This window comes from Cryptococcus neoformans (genome assembly GCF_000091045.1).
Source record: "Cryptococcus neoformans var. neoformans JEC21 chromosome 3 sequence".
In the NCBI taxonomy this organism is placed as follows: Eukaryota; Fungi; Basidiomycota; class Tremellomycetes; order Tremellales; family Cryptococcaceae; genus Cryptococcus; species Cryptococcus deneoformans.
In genome coordinates this window covers 1,083,701-1,098,700 of record NC_006685.1, presented here as the reverse complement: position 1 = coordinate 1,098,700, position 15,000 = coordinate 1,083,701, and the positions used below count along the sequence as shown (strand labels likewise).

Here is a 15,000-nt window from a genome sequence, read left to right as displayed (position 1 = left end):
AAAACTGCAGTATCAATGGTCTGACTGAAATTTCATACCAAAATTATATAGTGCGCTCTCGACAATTTATTAGATCTGTTTCTTGATTTACAGGGGCATCCTTGTTGTATTTTTTGCCTTATTATTTACCACAAGTACGGATCCAGTTGTTATCGGCTGATTGAAAAAATAGCCCAATCCTTTTGGGGGCTCGCTCGAACCAGTAACCCATTTTCCGGCTTGGCCACTCCCAGCGCAACCCCTGCTACGTATGTACGTCATCATTCAGTAATAAATATCTAGGGAGATGATAAGAATCCTAAACCATCTGCTATCCGGACTTGACGACGAGGCTGTAAAAAGCGGATCGGCGCCGCAAGCAAGCTCAGGGCTACTCCACCCGCGAAAGCACTATCTACCATCGTTGCGTGACCTCGTCGGGGGTCTGTTTCTTATAAGAGTCACTTTAACCTTGTTACACTCAACAACGAGCCGTCCATGTCCACGACATCGAAATATCGTCGCCCGGTTTCGCTCCAGTATTCGGCGAAAAGATCCCGATGCTGTATCGGATTCTGAAGATGACGAAAAAGAAGCTGATGGCTTTCGTCGCCACGCAGGAGGGTTGTAATGGAGCGGCGGACGAAAATAGCTGTTATCTTGAGAGCTCGGGGACGAGAGAGAAGGCACTGGAAGGGGATAATTTACAATGGAAGAAATTCTGGTGAGGAGAAACGAACAAACAGCTAGGACCAGCTCTCAAGTCCTCATTGCTACTATGCCTTGTCTGGAATGGACTGACAACAATCCTTAGTCTATAAAATTGATCCTGAAGATATTGAAAGATCAAAAGATATCATCAAACTACTACAACAAAATAGCAGCTGAGTTCCAAGAAACACACGAGGCTTTGGGCGGTGATTATTACTGGTTCAAGCATGTCAATCTCTGGGTAGCCGAGCTAGGCAACCTTCTTTAACCAATTACAACCGATATCCGAGATCATATATTCGCTATATCAGAACTGCGCAGAAGAGGGCTTTTGTTCCTTGTGCAAGGAGCGTAATAGGATTGATGCGCAAGAGAAGGCTTGAGCAAAAATATACAAGGCGTTGCTCAGAGAAAGTGGTGGAGGTAGAGAGCGAGAAGATCGACGTGAAGTACTTTTCTGACGTGAGGGATATTCTGATGTCGGATGGATCTTGCCCGTACAACAGAGAGGTTGACACGAGTTGGCCTCTAATTCTCTACGACCTCAAGCTTCACCCATCCCCCCCCCTGCCACTGTCAAGAGGCCATACCGAAGGATCCGTATTCCTCGACACTGTGCCCTCCCCCGAAAAGGCCAGCAATTCCGACATCTTTCTCTTTCCAATGGTGGAATAAGTTAATCAAGTTGTCATAGGAATGAGGACCTATGAGACGGAATTTTTCAAGTACTTTACCCGAAGAGCTCGTCTGCTCTTTGTCTTGGAAGACACTCCTTCGGTTCATGAACATGAAGGGCATTAAGAGTTACCCTTGTCAGATGTGCATTGTCACAGCCATCCGACACGCCTCATTCTCTACTACTATCTCCTACCTACCACTCCGACTCTCTCCTGTCGACCCTGCCAAGCCACATTACCAGCGTCTCCACCTTCCTCTCCGAGGTCCGGTCGTCCTTAAAGATTCGAGCGAGATGGCTGCCTTATCCTTGAAAGCTGAACGTGATCATCAATCGTGATCCAGACTCGTGATCATCGACTTTCCATTATCATTCCCTACTGATTGTCTGCACCTCGCATCCGAGAATATAATCCCTTCGTTATATCAAAATTTTGGTGGACTACTGAGAAACTATGACAAGAAAGACTCCGTCATGAAGAAGGAGGACTGGGGGAAGTTTGGACGCGGGACTGCTGCTTTCTGGGTCTACGATCCCGTTGTGCTTCGCAGCCGGGCCACCCACCCGACTTCGTCGATTCTCTTTAAATGTGCACAGGATGCAGCCGGTCGTTCTGGTCGCTGCATCTTCACCCAGCCCTGCTCGGGAAGCTTATTTCCGAGAAGTCCTACAAGCATTTCTGAGGTTCTCAGAGCTTGTGCAGGATTGTCTGAAGTCTGAGTCGTAGAGGGACGGAGGGTGAAGGATTTTGAAAAGTGAATAGCTAGTCTTTTCTTTGCCTTTGCATGGTCTCAGCTGATTATATGTATAGGCTCTACTACAAGGATGATCCAGCTCGCCCCCACCTATGCACCTCACAAATGCATATAGTTACACCAATTAGCTCTTAGTTCAGCTATACCCCCGTTTCCGACATTTAGATGTGCTCGTACAATCCAAGAGGTCTACTTCCGGCCTAACTTGGAGAGATGGATAGCAGAACACCATAGCGGGACACGGAAAAAAGTACCCCCGTGTATCTATCATCTTCCTGCGTACCGTTGCTGCTACGCCTGTGAAGCCTCACATTGTCACTCGTTCAAGCAGGACGTCATGAACTCGGAGGAATCCTCCCGGATTGTAAACAGGAAATTACAGGACATCTTCGAGCTATGGGCTTTCGGGTTGTAGGCTTGGGAAAGGGGAAGAGAAGACGTAGCCCAGGCTTATACATGTTGGATGAGCGAGTTAATGGGAGCAATGCAACACGGAGATTTGGAGAGAGTGTCGGAAATGAGTTTTCAGTCTAAGTAATCCGAACGTAAACAATTCCGTAGCTTTCGACGTCAACTATAGATTTAGATATTCGTAGTGCTAGAACCCATTCTGCAGCAATTTCACTACCAATTCCTACGTACAGAGGCCATTTGTGGCGTGACTGTTTTGTACATTCGGTTAGATTCTGTTATAATTTTCTTTCTTCTCTTCTTGCATTCATAGACACCTTACAGCAATACATTGGGCTAACGGCAAAATAGACCCGACTACGCACTGCCATGTGCATTTCGTCACAATGCGACCACGCTTCCGGGAAATGCCATCGAGAAAATTGTCGGCGTCATTCCAAGATGGACAAGCGTAATACGAAGGGATTGGCGCAGTATGGTGCAATGCTGCTAGCCAAGGATCCTAAGGAAAAGGGCTTTTTTTTGGCCCTGGCTGTTGTCCCGGAAAAGTCTGAAGGGCCAGATGTTTCAAGAAATAAAAATGGTATGATGACACTGTTTATAAATGCTACCAGCTAGCCACTAGTACCTCTACAGGAGGAAGCCTTACCTTCAACAAAAAAAAGAAGAGCTTGCGGGTGAAGCGAAGGCAGCAGGGCAGAAGAGGAAGTGAGGGCCCAAAAGATGAGTGGCCGCCACGACTTGCGGAAATCTTTCTGCAGCTCTCATAACATTTGGCCGTATCTTTTCTCGGGAATACCGTCCACTGGAAGGCTAGATACCCTGGCCACTTTATTTGGCGACATCCTCTTTCCAATCCCTCGAACAGTTCGAGCAGTATGCTCGCCGGCAAACCGCCTTGGCCGAGGAAGGTCCGATGGTTCTACCCCCATCCATGAGACAAGCCATGCCTGAGCTGCTGCAGGTGTCTCAAATGCTTTCCAATAACCAACAACAATTTCAAATGCAGTTGGATGCTTCATTCGATCGTCTGAGAGAGGAAGTAGTGGTCAGTGTCGGGAACGGGTTTATCGAATTTCAAAGACTCTGTCAGCCGTGGAGTCTCGAAATGTTAGTGTCATGCAAGAATCTTGAGGCCGCGAATGTTGCAGAGGGCTTTTGGTGCTGCTGCTCAATCCGCCCAAACGACAGCTTACTTTTACGCCTATCAGTTGCCTTCTACAAGTTCCATCTTCGTCCGTCGCGTGCCTCGAACCTCTTCCTCATCTGCTCCTGAAGCTTCTTCCGACATGATTAATTTTATATATTCTAATAGATCCTTTCTCCATACCACGCACTTATAGACATCTCACAACAGCGCTTCGTTCCCATGTCGTCTGCTTCGTTCGCCGGGCCGTATGGCCTACCGTGTCCACTGTACCATCCATCATTCACTGTACCACTCTTCTTGGCATGAAGTTTATAAAGAGACACCATAGATGAAGAAGAAAAATGCCTGAAAGCGAGATGAAGACGGATGGCGGAAGAAAGGATGAGAAGTATCATCGCCGAAAGAAGAATGAAGTCCATCATATATTTTGACTTCTGATGGGTTTTTTAATGCTTTCTGATAACTCTGATGAGCCGTTTTTAACGTTCTATAAAAATGACCGTCGGACGCTTCTCGGAGTTTTCCCGGAGGGTAGCGAAGTCCTCTCCAGCGGGATTAAAGTCCTGGCGCCATCTTCTGCGTTTGGATGGAGTTTAGTGCCTTTTCCGACCTGGATGAGCCCTTCAACCTTTCACGTTCCTCACTCGCGCTACGAACTCGGGAGTAAAGCTACGCACACATACGTTGACGATGATGGCAGATGACAGCTTGCGCAAGCGTGAGCTTAAGAGATCATCCGCCCGCTCGCCATATATATACCATCTCAGGACATTTCATTCCCATGCCCCATTCCTGCTGATATTCAGCCTTACTGATACATAAAATCTATCTGCTGCAGCGAGACTTCATTCCGACGCATTCTAACTAAGAGACACTAGACGCTCATTCACAATGTTTCCCCGCACGAAGACGCTGTTTACCGGCATGGGGGCCAAAATCCCCTCTCGTACCCAGCGCATTACCTTGCTCGAGCGATCAACAGCGCGAGGAGCCTTGCTTCGGGGTAGTCGCTCAATGAGTATTCTGAGGTGCGTAAACATGGGCTGAAGGAGCCTGTCACTATATCGTGGTCGAGAAGAATAGAATGAAGAGGTCCCAAAGTCGAGCACGCGCGAGAGCTGACATACGTATCTATCACTATATGTAGTAACGACAAGGCAATTCAAAATGGCGACGATTTCCATGCTCTTATGATTGGCGGAGGCTTTGTGAGTTCTATCATTATTACAGCCCCACATTGTTGTGGCGTCGGATCGTACCCACCCACCCGCTCATCTTTGCTCAAGCATCATGGACCATGAAAACCGAACTTGTTGCTGATAGACTCGCTGTATAGGCCATGTTCGGTACTCCTGAAGGTTGTAACCGAATCATTTAGGCCGTTTGGCGTGTCACGACTATGAGCTGACCACTGGCTATTTTACCTCAGGCCCTTGGAATATTTCAAGTAGACTTGAAAAGCGACTAGGACCACGATTAAAAGTTGATGCTGTTATTGAAATCAATGGGCCTCGCGCAGAGACTGCCTTAACAGAGAAGCGAAAGTCTTTCGTGCACGAAGCCTATGCCGACACCATGGTATTACCTGATGTAGAGGAGTTCAAGAGAAGGGTGTCTACTGGAGAAGCTCAGGAGCCAAGGTAAATTCATGATAGGGGTTGCGAGAGATAAAATATCAGTATCTGATGAAGGGCTTGTTAGGGCTATATTTGTCGCCACGCCGCCGCTTTTCAGAGGTGGATTGGGACCCCAAAATAACCTTGAAATCAAATTGAATGAGCTCTTTCCAAACGCTGCCATATTCTTGGAGAAACCTGTGGCGACAGGTGTCCCGGCTGAGCAGAGTGTTGGGGAAGCAAAGGCCGTCGGTGCTATGTTTGCTACGCAACACAACGCACCTGTGGCAGTCGGATACGTCTTGCGATATTTGAATGCTGTCCGCGAGATGAAAAAAATCATTGACGATAACAATCTTACAGTGTAAGTCACCTGGACCTTGGTCAGAGCAAGACTAAAAAGATCTATCCAGCATGGCTACAAATGCTCGTTACGTCACTGCCTATGAGTTAGCTATCAAGACAGTGAGAACGCAAACCCTTCTATCTGAAGTCCTTCCATCTGACCTTTGTGTGGCGTTCTAGGATTGGTGGAATAAATCCATCATGCAAGGACCCATTATTGAACAAGGTACTCATATATGTCAGTATTGCCTTTGGTTCATGCCAGGCTTTGTTGGCTGATCCTGGTCGTGTTTTGACAGGTGATCTGTCAAGATATTTTGGGGGAGATGTGAACATAGAAACAATCTGGTGAGTTGCTCGTTACTTCCCCACAAACATAACATTCAAGCATTGTAGCGCACACGCCCTTGAAGCCCACGAGAAGCCAGGACGACTTAGCAAACTAAATTTTGACGAATCTGTCATACCAGATAACCTTCGTATCCCCCGTGCTACTTCAGCCAGCTGGTAGGTCTCGTGTATCGGTTAATAATCTATGTAAGACATTCGAGCTGATGGCGAGGGTATGTAGGAAGTACGAGTCGGGCGCAGTGGGCACCATGCTTCATGCGACAGCCTTGCACGGAAAAGACTATGCTATTGAGCTTGAGGTATATGCAGACGGAGTAAGTCACCATTTGTACTATTTATCATTTGGCTCCAGTTAACCGTTTCGCTGCGCAGTTTCAATTGATGTAAGTCTTGTCAAGTATAATTTTAGGTCAAGATATTGATCATGTCCAGTCTTTCTGACCCCTTTGGCACCCCCGCTTTGCACGTCCGTAAGCCAGGCTCAGACGTCGTCGAAGTTTATCCCACCCCGGGGGATGACCCTTTCCAGAGCGAGATAGACGCTTTCATCGATGTCGTAGAAGGAAAGCCCAACGCTAAAATCTTGTCTGGTTATGAGGATGCGGCTAAAACCTATGAGATGACTTGGGCCATTAGGAACTCTGCCGAGGAGTGGACAAGGAGGTTGAGTCAGAGACAAGGGCGGACGTGAAGAGGTTCGGTAGAGAGTTTGTTTCATATCTGAACGATGAGACAGATGAATAGGCAGCATTGTAGGAACTTAATCATGGCTGAATCAAAGCCCTCGGAGGGATTCTGCTGCATCATGGGATGGCAAATGACAGACTGTCAAAAGGTTTACCTGTCTACATTCATTTACATACTTAGGTATGACCAGCCTACAGAAGTCTCAGCATCTTTTCGGAAGAGAAGAACTAAACAAAGCATGCAGCTCACAATGGGTTGAGGTACATAGGGACCCTCGATCAATTTCTTCTCCTCATCAGTCAAGTTGATGTTGATAGCATCTATAACTCTTTCTTAACGGTCTCTTTCTTGTTTTGTCAAGTGGATCTTTCCAAAAACATACCAAGGAGGTCCTTCAGCTTGTCAAGACTGGTCGTGCCGACAATAGGCGCGGTAATAAAATCCCTACTCAAATTCCATGCCAGAGCGACCTGAGCCATACTTATTCCGCGATTATCCGCGACTTTCTGAACGCCCTCATTGACACGCTTTTTCGACTCCTCGGGGCTAGCAAAACCGACAGTCTTGAAATAGCTATAGAAAGTGTAAAAAGGTTAAGTGAAAATCAAGGATCGCACAAAAGTCACTCACTCGTCAGAACTTGCTCGAGTGGAAGACGCATCTTTCCAAGGACGAGTAAGGAAACCCCGACCCAAAGGGGACCATGGGATGCAGCCTACGCCAAACATCTATGGAAAGTGTGCGATAAGCAGTTGTCTCGCGGAAAAGAGATACGAGAGTACATACCTTCAAGGTAGGAATCATTTCGCGCTCTTCTTCGCGATAACATGCATTGTAGAAGTTTTGCATCGAGATGAACGGAGTAAGTCGGTTATTGATGGCATAGTCTTCTGCTGTTAACTGTTTCTTTGCTATGAGCTACTACTGAACATACTCTGCATGGCATGGAATTGATAGGCCCAACAACTATAAGATTGTCAATTAATCATATCTACTTGGCTGGGATGAACAACACACCTAGACATGCCGATGTACCTTACCCAACCCCTTTGAACGACATCATGCAATGCTTGCATCTGGAGAAATCAGTGTTTTGAATCATTCGAGAACATTGAGGGGGTACTTACAGTCTCTTCGATGGGCGTGTTGTAATCAAAGCGATGACATTGGAAGACATCAATGTATTCTAGGTCAAGTCTCTTGAGGGACGCTTGAACAGAGTCAAAGATATGCTAAAGAGCATTTAGTATAATCGTAATCAGATGCAAATAAAAATGATGCGGTACCTTTCGGCTCAATCCATATTGATTGACATAACCAGACTTGTCGAGGTCGGGCATGTTGGGGGGCCGCTTGTGGCTATTATGGTTGATAGGCATATAAACTTTGGTTAGAATCACCACACTTTCACGAGGACAGCCTATCTCCTTGATAGCTTTTCCCAGGATTTCTTCCGATGCACCGCAGGAGTACCTCCGGGACTGACATCAGCTGTGCGAATTTGACGGCTAGTGGGAATCTCACATATCCGCAGTGCTAAGTCAGAAGACTGTTAGCTGATTATCGTCGCGGAAAGGTCCAGCGCACTCAAAGGTATTAATACCCTGTTCATACGCATATTTAATATGCTCAATGGCTTCCTTTTCCTTGAGAACCCACTCAGACCACCTGCCATGGATCATGAACAAAAGAATATCGCATTAACCTTAGAAGACAGCTCACTCAGGATCTCCATAGGCTGGAGAATTAAGTACAAAGCAGCAGCAGTTGTGTTAGCACGGGGAATGAGACGTACACATGCAGCCGCTATGAATGGACCAAAGGATCAATTTATTCGTTTTGGCTCTGTTTAAAAGCTCACAGGATGATTTTGGACACTTTGAGGCCGCTGTTTCCCAGCCGTACTGAGAGCAGATGGGGCAAATTCGTTAATTTCATTCATACAGCCTCTCGGAGGGTCGTCTCACCATACTGCATCTTAGTATCCGATGCCATGGTGATAAACTTTGTAGGTGTAGGAAGCAGTGAGCTGTTCAGTTGCGATGCTGACGATGCGATGATGCGAGGAAAACGGAAAAAAACAGTAGTACGCAGCGAGTCATGAGCTTTCTGACGTCGACGACCTCCACATGTTCCTCCATCGCGTTCGGAGCGGGAGATTCGATGTCCGTCGAGGGCTTGTGTCGAGCTACTACTATGTATGTAGCTGCTTACGTCAGGAATGGCCGGAGAAGTTGTTTGTACTGGGATGCTGGTCCGTGGGTTGTGGGTTGTTGTTATCTGTGGATGTGGCTGAGACTGGGATGTTGCGAGGACGGCAGCTGGAAAGTGCGGGAAGGAGCTAGGCATGCACGACACGGTGAACACACGACAAGTACACACCCGGCGAGGAAGCCGAACCCTTTTTGTTCCATGAGATACGTGTTCTGCGCATTCACCAGTCATCATTGTACATTCCATCGTCCACAGCGCCTCGGGCAATGAGCAATCCCCTCTCGCCGTCATCCTCTCGCCTGTCCAAGCCAAACGCCTCTCGCACTCCGCCCGTCAAGAATGCCAGACACAGTCGTTCCAAGTCGAGCCTGCCGCAGCCCAAGATTCTTCCGTTTCCCGACTTGTCAGAACTAAGGTCCTCCAGAGATACCAGCCGCGCCAACTCTCCTCTTTCCACTCCGGCCGGCGACCGACTCGACATCACATTTGACCAGCTCATCATGGTAAGAGGCAACTCCTCAGACAGCGGTACCCATGCCAGACACCGCTCCTCTGGTTCTGGCGGCCGCACAACGCCGGTCTCCGTCTCCGGCACATCCACTTTCCTCCGGCCCACCTCACCACCTATCTCCTCGCCACTGGCCGTCACTAGCTCGCGAGCACGGGCTTTTACAGCTCCCACGAGACCCCCTCTCAGCCCCGCATCCAGGTCCATGCTTGTCTCGTCTTCAGCCATTACCACGTCACGCGACACACAAGACCCGCACCTTGCTTCGTCCTCGCCACCACGACCATCGACATCTGCTCCTTCGGCCCCATCTGTTGCCATCGCACCTCCTATCGCCCCCATATTACTCACTCCTTCGTCTTCTGGGCCAGCCACCAGCACTCACGCCGTTGACTTTGCGCACGGACCGACAACGCCTGTCAAGACTTCTCATCATCACAACCACGGGTATGGTCGTTCTCATGCCCTCAACCATTCGACATCCTCGCTTCTGTCAGCGCCGACAACTTCCGTGACCCCGGTACCTTCTTTCCAATCCATCAGCGAACACCTTTACAAGGCATTTCTCAGTGGGACGTGTGCTGATGTCCGATTGGTGGTGAAAAAGTGGGGAGTATATTACAACGTCCATAAAATGATCCTGTCTCAATCAAGTAAGTCTACCACCTCTTTCCGGACATCCTTTGACACCAAAAGCAGGTTTCTTCAGTTCTCTCTTCCTAGGAGGGTTTTCCGAAGCCACCGCCACTCCAAAATCGTCGTACAAAGGCAAAGGCAAAGCGAGAGTCGATGTTCAAGCCGAAGACTGGCATGGAGAGAGTATTGACCTGCAGTTCGATGATCCAAATATTACCAGAGCGGCTTTTGAGTGAGTGTACTTGGGTCCCTCCGGTATATATCTAATGTTTCTGTAGGATATGTCTGTCGAGACTTTATTGTCCATTTCCCAGTCTCCACTTTCCCACTACGCTCCTTCCCACGTCCTCTCACCCTCTCACTCCATCTTTCCCCTATATCACATCGCCTCCTTGCTATCCTTCCCTTCAATCATCGCTTCTACCAAACGCGCAGCTGGCCACCCCTCGCCTTCTTTTATCCCTTTTGGCCACCAGTGTATACATCGGACATGGCCATCTTCTTCGAGAGGTGCTTGCCATGATTCTCAGAACTGTTGGACCGTTGACGGTCAATCAGTATCTCTCATTCGCCGTTGGCGACGGGATAGGTGATGAAGAATGGGAAGGGCAGACCGCTGAAGGTGCCAATGGTTTGCAAGATATCGCCAAACGAATTTCCGACGCTCCAGAGTCACGGTCATCTGCGATGACGCCTATGGAAGAGGAAGATGAAGAAACTTTTGAAACTAGTCAAAAGTCTAGTGGTTCGAGGCTCTCGTCTGATTCAAATACCAAAATTGGCCAACGAGATCCGTTCATTCAGCTCAACGGCGTTCCTTTCGAACCCTCACCCACCAGCCCCGCTGCCTCTGCCCGATCTCAGAACAACGAATTTTCCTTTGTCTCTGCAGACATGCTTGACCTACCTCATTTTTACGGTACTGTAGGAAACAAAATTGGTGAGGCTTGTGTCTGTTGGCTAGCAAGATGGGGTATGGACCTATTGCGAGCGGAGTTGGAGACGCCGAACGTCTGCTATCGCATCTGGGCACATGGAGGTTTACCTGCGCGCTTCGTGCGGGCACTCCTAAGCTCAGATTTTTTCTTTGTAAAAGATGAAATGGAGAGATATGAAATTACAAGGGATGTGTTGGAGTTGAGGAGGACCGGGTGGCAGCAAGAACTGGATGGAAGAGGGGATCTATCCTTGGCCAATCCCGAAGTTGCCGAGCAGCATGGCTGGGAGGAGTGGGAGGAGGACGAGAAAGAGATTAAATTGGTATTCGCTGAAGGAATTAGGTATTGCCATATGGTGAGTCCCACTCTCGTTATCTCCCGGCGTGTCTTGTGCTCAAGTAATGCCTAGACATTCAATGATCTGTCATCTATCGCTTCTAATATTGATCCCCAAACCGCTCTTCCTTATACGCCCATGTCTGTGCTCCAGGCAGCGCATTGGTCAGCAGCTGATCTTCGGGCTCGTGTGACGGCGCACGAACGAGACGGGAACGTCTCGGTGGAGTCGGAAGACGACAAGAATGAAGTGGGTCTCACCCAAACGACTTCATCTATTGTTGAAGGACTACGCAAACGCCGTAGACCCGCGCCGCGCAGTAGAGTGCCCAGTCCGGCCTCTTGGGGTCCTTCGACTACTTCGTTAGCTGCCACCATCAATTCTATTTCTTCAGCGACCGAAGCCTCCTTCTCCCCGCTTCTTTCTCACTCTAACTCTGTGTGGTACCCCGTCCCATCCGATGAAACGCATCGTATCGGGGCCAGCGGTCTCTTGTCAGCTGGCTCACTCTCGACTGCGAATCTATCTGGCGTCCCCGATTTTGGTCCGGACCTAGTAGACGTTCTGCCTCAGGAAGGTAGCAAGTCGCAACCCCCTCACGGCGAGAAAAATTTCTTTGGATTAGTCAGTGGGAAAGCGACTGAAGAAGAAATTGAGGAGAAGTGGGTCAATGAAGGCGGGGCATTTGCAATGTCGCATCTGGGGTTGATGGGAAATGGGAATGCAAAAGAAGATAAGTGGACGAAAATTGAACCGTTTAGGTGGGTCAACAGGTTTACTTCACTTTTTAAGTATGGCTTTACTGATTAAATGATAGGTTTTCGGTTGAATTCTGGGATGTAGACAAGTTAGGTGAAAAAGAACGTTACTATTCCGCCACTCATTTTTACGCTGGATCGTTATTCAATTGGTAAATTTGACTTTTGTTACATTCTTGTGATTCAAAAGCTGATCAGTTATGCTTACAGTTACGTTCAAATGATAAAAAGGAAAGAGAAAGGGGTTCAACTAGGAATTTATCTTCATCGTCAAGTGCGTCGGCTCGGAGCATGATTGGACTGTTGAGAGCTGATCCCACTACCTGAAGTCACCTAATGAATCGTTTCCCACGCCTTCTGCGCCTCAGATGGCCGATAGGAATCCGTTGATGAGGACGGTTACCAGCCTCTCAACGGCCCCAGCACCATCTACGCCGGCCGTACATGGCCAATCTCTGGCACCATCTCCAGTCATTCCGGGGAGCCCACCTTCTGCGACGACCCGTTTCTTCCCCGGTGGGGCCAATCAGGAGCGTGGTAATGCTTTGGCGACTGATGTACCTTACCATGATACCAGAGCTGTCACCAAGGTATGTCAAGCTTCTACTGCGCAGGCACCTTTCTTTAGTTGGTTGGAAGTTGACAAATCCCATTAGGCATTCTTTTCCATCAGTTGTGCCTCGGCTCTCGGGACGGCCCTCATACGATTCACCTCTGGTCCCGATACCTTTGCTCATTCTCAGTCGTGGGGTTGGAAGTCTTCTGCTCTGAAATCGGAGGAGTATCTATCTTCTCCTCCGGCAGTGGAACGCGGCGAGAATTTGGACGAAGGTGTGATGGGATGGACCGGTGAGGTTGATACAGAAGGTATTGGAAAAGGAAACGGGCGTTCCACATTGAGAGCAACGGTCGTGGTTGGCATAGTTTGATTTTGGGTTGACATTCACGTCATTTGTTAAGGACATTTTTTTGGTTGGTTGCTTATTATGGCACCATTGTTATATATGTAACTTGTTGAGCTCTGTTATGGATGTCGCTGGTGTGACGGAGAAAGCGAGAGCGGAAGGAGAAAGGACGAAGGCAAGGAGGCTGACGTGTTCAGCACTGACGTCTTTACATTTGATATATACCATATGTTTAACCACTTTTGTTTCTGTCTTTGGTTCTTCCTCTTTTTATCTGCATCTCTCCTGCATAATCGTGCTCAAGTCTAACAATTTCCCACAAGGCACAATACCTGTACAAACTCTCTCCTGCGATGTCCTCTATTGCCAGTGTCTCATTCAAATATGCTCTCTCGTGGCAACCATTATCCTCCTTCCTCCCTCAGCTAAATGCCTTCATTCTCGCCACTCTTTCTGCCTTGACTTCATTTCAGCTCAACCTCTTTCAGACTGGGCTCCCACGAAAAGACTCAATCTTCCAGCAAGCAACAACAACCTGGTACTCCCTTTTGCCACCGGTCGCCTTCCCTCCATTTGTCACCTCCTTTTGTTCGGCATTTGCGAGGGATGGCAAAAACTATGCCATCCTCGCTCTGTCCTTCTTCATTATTGTACTCTGTTATCGTCTCGGGTCTCTAGCGAGGTCCATTACCCCTTCCCAGAATCAAGATTCCGCACAAGCCGCGTCCCCTACAACGAGTCTCTCTCAAGAGTGGGGCCAACTACGGCGGATGGTCATAGAAGGAGAGGATGTTGATCGAATAATGCAAGGATGTCAGCGATCGGCCCCCGAATTGAACTATCTTGCTATGACTAAAGTTCTCAGACAGTTTCTACTTCCCATGGGCTCTATCTGGCCTCGAGAATATTATGAAGCGTATCATCAAGCTATAAGGCATGGAAAAATGATGAGTCTTAAGAAGTCGGTGGTCTTGCGGCACATCAAGACGGGATTAGTACTCATAGGGCACTCTTATGTGAGGATGGAATGCTCATCTTTCTTGCATCGATAGGCTGCAAACTGGCTAACTTGAAGGACATAGCTATCTCCACAGGATATCATCAGCAGGGAGTGGAGAGGATTGTCGTGGGAGGATGATGACTATACCAAATGATGGCCCGACTCTCCATAGCTGGATTAATACTTTACTGTTGGAAGAGTTAGGCATGACACCTGTAACCCGTTGTGATGTTTTTCATTCGGCTTCCATCCTTATTAGTATTGACTAGCTCCTTTGTTGACAGTCGCGCACGCATCATGTTCGTTCCTTCTTCATAGCCCGCCGTCGCTTCATAATAACAAGCTTCATTCATTCATAATAAATCGGCTGAGTCCAGTATTTCTCTGCCTTATATATATGCTACTTTTCGTCCTTCCATGCAGGAAGCGAGAATTCCACTGCCCAGCGGATGAACGCCTCGAAGAACAGGGCGGAGTGCGAGGGAGATGAAATCAGTCGCGTGGCATAAGGTCGCGGGCTGCGGCCACTTTGTATCCTCTCCTCGCATGAGATGATATTCTCGTCTTGTACGTCTCTACCCCCCTCCCGTCTTCTCATTATGGCTCAAGCACCGCCAATGTCCCCCTCGCTCTCCCCAACTCGCACCCGTTGCTTAAACATTGTTCTCTGCCTCCTTCCCTTTTTGGTGACCTTCGCCCACGTCTTCCTGTCCCCATATACCAAAGTAGAGGAGAGTTTTACTTTGCATGCTGTGCACGATGTTCTGGCCTACGGATTTAATCCACACAACTTGCAGCTTGTAAGCCCAGGGCGTACCCTTCAACCTAATCAGCTAATAGGTGCCAATAGTGGGATCATGTCACCTTCCCAGGCGCTGTCCCTCGCTCCTTTATTCCCCCGGCGCTCTTGGGCATTCTAGCCTACCCATTTTCTGTAGTCTCAGTGGCCTCTGGTGCCATCAAGACCAAGTTTGGTGTGCAGATCCTCAGTAAATTGCTGCCTCCTTCTTTGTGATCTATCGG

The 15,000-nt window shown here is 48.4% G+C and overlaps 4 protein-coding genes and 1 pseudogene across 4 annotated transcripts in view; 4 read left to right on the top strand and 1 right to left on the bottom strand.

The window, feature by feature from the left end:
• The first annotated feature begins 327 nt into the window (after window positions 1–327).
• Window positions 328–3,672, top strand: CNC03470 (annotated as a pseudogene).
• Window positions 3,673–4,331: 659 nt separating this feature from the next.
• CNC03460 (conserved hypothetical protein) lies at window positions 4,332–6,950 on the top strand. Its single transcript, XM_569676.2, has 12 exons — window positions 4,332–4,710; window positions 4,830–4,890; window positions 5,019–5,040; window positions 5,112–5,322; window positions 5,384–5,662; window positions 5,712–5,763; window positions 5,824–5,881; window positions 5,943–5,991; window positions 6,040–6,150; window positions 6,215–6,308; window positions 6,367–6,377; window positions 6,427–6,950. The coding sequence occupies exons 1-12, from the start codon at window positions 4,574–4,576 to the stop codon at window positions 6,683–6,685; spliced, it is 1,344 nt and encodes a 447-aa protein (XP_569676.1). The 5' UTR covers window positions 4,332–4,573; the 3' UTR covers window positions 6,686–6,950.
• CNC03450 (hypothetical protein) lies at window positions 6,691–8,938 on the bottom strand. The gene is made up of 15 exons (XM_024658430.1): window positions 8,649–8,938; window positions 8,543–8,585; window positions 8,477–8,487; window positions 8,404–8,419; window positions 8,269–8,349; window positions 8,206–8,217; window positions 7,968–8,154; window positions 7,809–7,913; window positions 7,699–7,757; window positions 7,616–7,647; window positions 7,468–7,568; window positions 7,312–7,409; window positions 7,064–7,254; window positions 6,938–7,001; window positions 6,691–6,872 (listed from the first exon to the last, which is right to left on the bottom strand). Exons 1-15 carry the CDS (start codon window positions 8,674–8,676, stop codon window positions 6,770–6,772), a joined length of 1,131 nt encoding a protein of 376 aa, XP_024514288.1. The 5' UTR covers window positions 8,677–8,938; the 3' UTR covers window positions 6,691–6,769.
• A 169-nt stretch (window positions 8,939–9,107) lies between these two features.
• Window positions 9,108–14,175, top strand: CNC03440 (expressed protein). The gene is made up of 9 exons (XM_024656772.1): window positions 9,108–10,056; window positions 10,103–10,271; window positions 10,318–11,332; window positions 11,387–12,075; window positions 12,132–12,224; window positions 12,283–12,346; window positions 12,402–12,662; window positions 12,729–13,993; window positions 14,060–14,175. The coding sequence occupies exons 1-8, from the start codon at window positions 9,162–9,164 to the stop codon at window positions 12,999–13,001; spliced, it is 3,459 nt and encodes a 1,152-aa protein (XP_024512594.1). The 5' UTR covers window positions 9,108–9,161; the 3' UTR covers window positions 13,002–13,993; window positions 14,060–14,175.
• A 367-nt stretch (window positions 14,176–14,542) lies between these two features.
• CNC03430 (alpha-1,6-mannosyltransferase, putative) overlaps window positions 14,543–15,000 on the top strand; it is a 2,107-nt gene continuing 1,649 nt past the window's right edge. Inside the window, exons 1-2 of the mRNA XM_569991.2 lie at window positions 14,543–14,777; window positions 14,828–14,966. Coding sequence (XP_569991.1) covers window positions 14,577–14,777; window positions 14,828–14,966 — 340 coding nt within the window. The 5' untranslated portion in view covers window positions 14,543–14,576. The remainder of the gene's footprint in view (window positions 14,778–14,827; window positions 14,967–15,000) is intronic.

Excerpts from the sequence above, each read along its gene's own strand:
- CNC03440 (XM_024656772.1), top strand. The coding sequence starts at position 9,162 with ATGAGCAATCCCCTCTCGCCGTCATCCTCTCGCCTGTCCAAGCCAAAC. Across the intron at positions 12,076-12,131 it reads ACGAAAATTGAACCGTTTAG|GTTTTCGGTTGAATTCTGGG; the intron begins GTGGGTCAACAG and ends ATTAAATGATAG. Across the intron at positions 12,347-12,401 it reads GAATTTATCTTCATCGTCAA|TCACCTAATGAATCGTTTCC; the intron begins GTGCGTCGGCTC and ends CACTACCTGAAG.
- CNC03460 (XM_569676.2), top strand. The coding sequence starts at position 4,574 with ATGTTTCCCCGCACGAAGACGCTGTTTACCGGCATGGGGGCCAAAATC. Across the intron at positions 4,711-4,829 it reads CGCTCAATGAGTATTCTGAG|TAACGACAAGGCAATTCAAA; the intron begins GTGCGTAAACAT and ends CACTATATGTAG. Across the intron at positions 5,882-5,942 it reads TGAACAAGGTACTCATATAT|GTGATCTGTCAAGATATTTT; the intron begins GTCAGTATTGCC and ends GTGTTTTGACAG.
- CNC03450 (XM_024658430.1), bottom strand. The coding sequence starts at position 8,676 with ATGGCATCGGATACTAAGATGCAGTATG. Across the intron at positions 7,410-7,467 it reads AAATGATTCCTACCTTGAAG|ATGTTTGGCGTAGGCTGCAT; the intron begins GTATGTACTCTC and ends CACTTTCCATAG. Across the intron at positions 6,873-6,937 it reads GAGGGTCCCTATGTACCTCA|GCTGGTCATACCTAAGTATG; the intron begins ACCCATTGTGAG and ends AGACTTCTGTAG.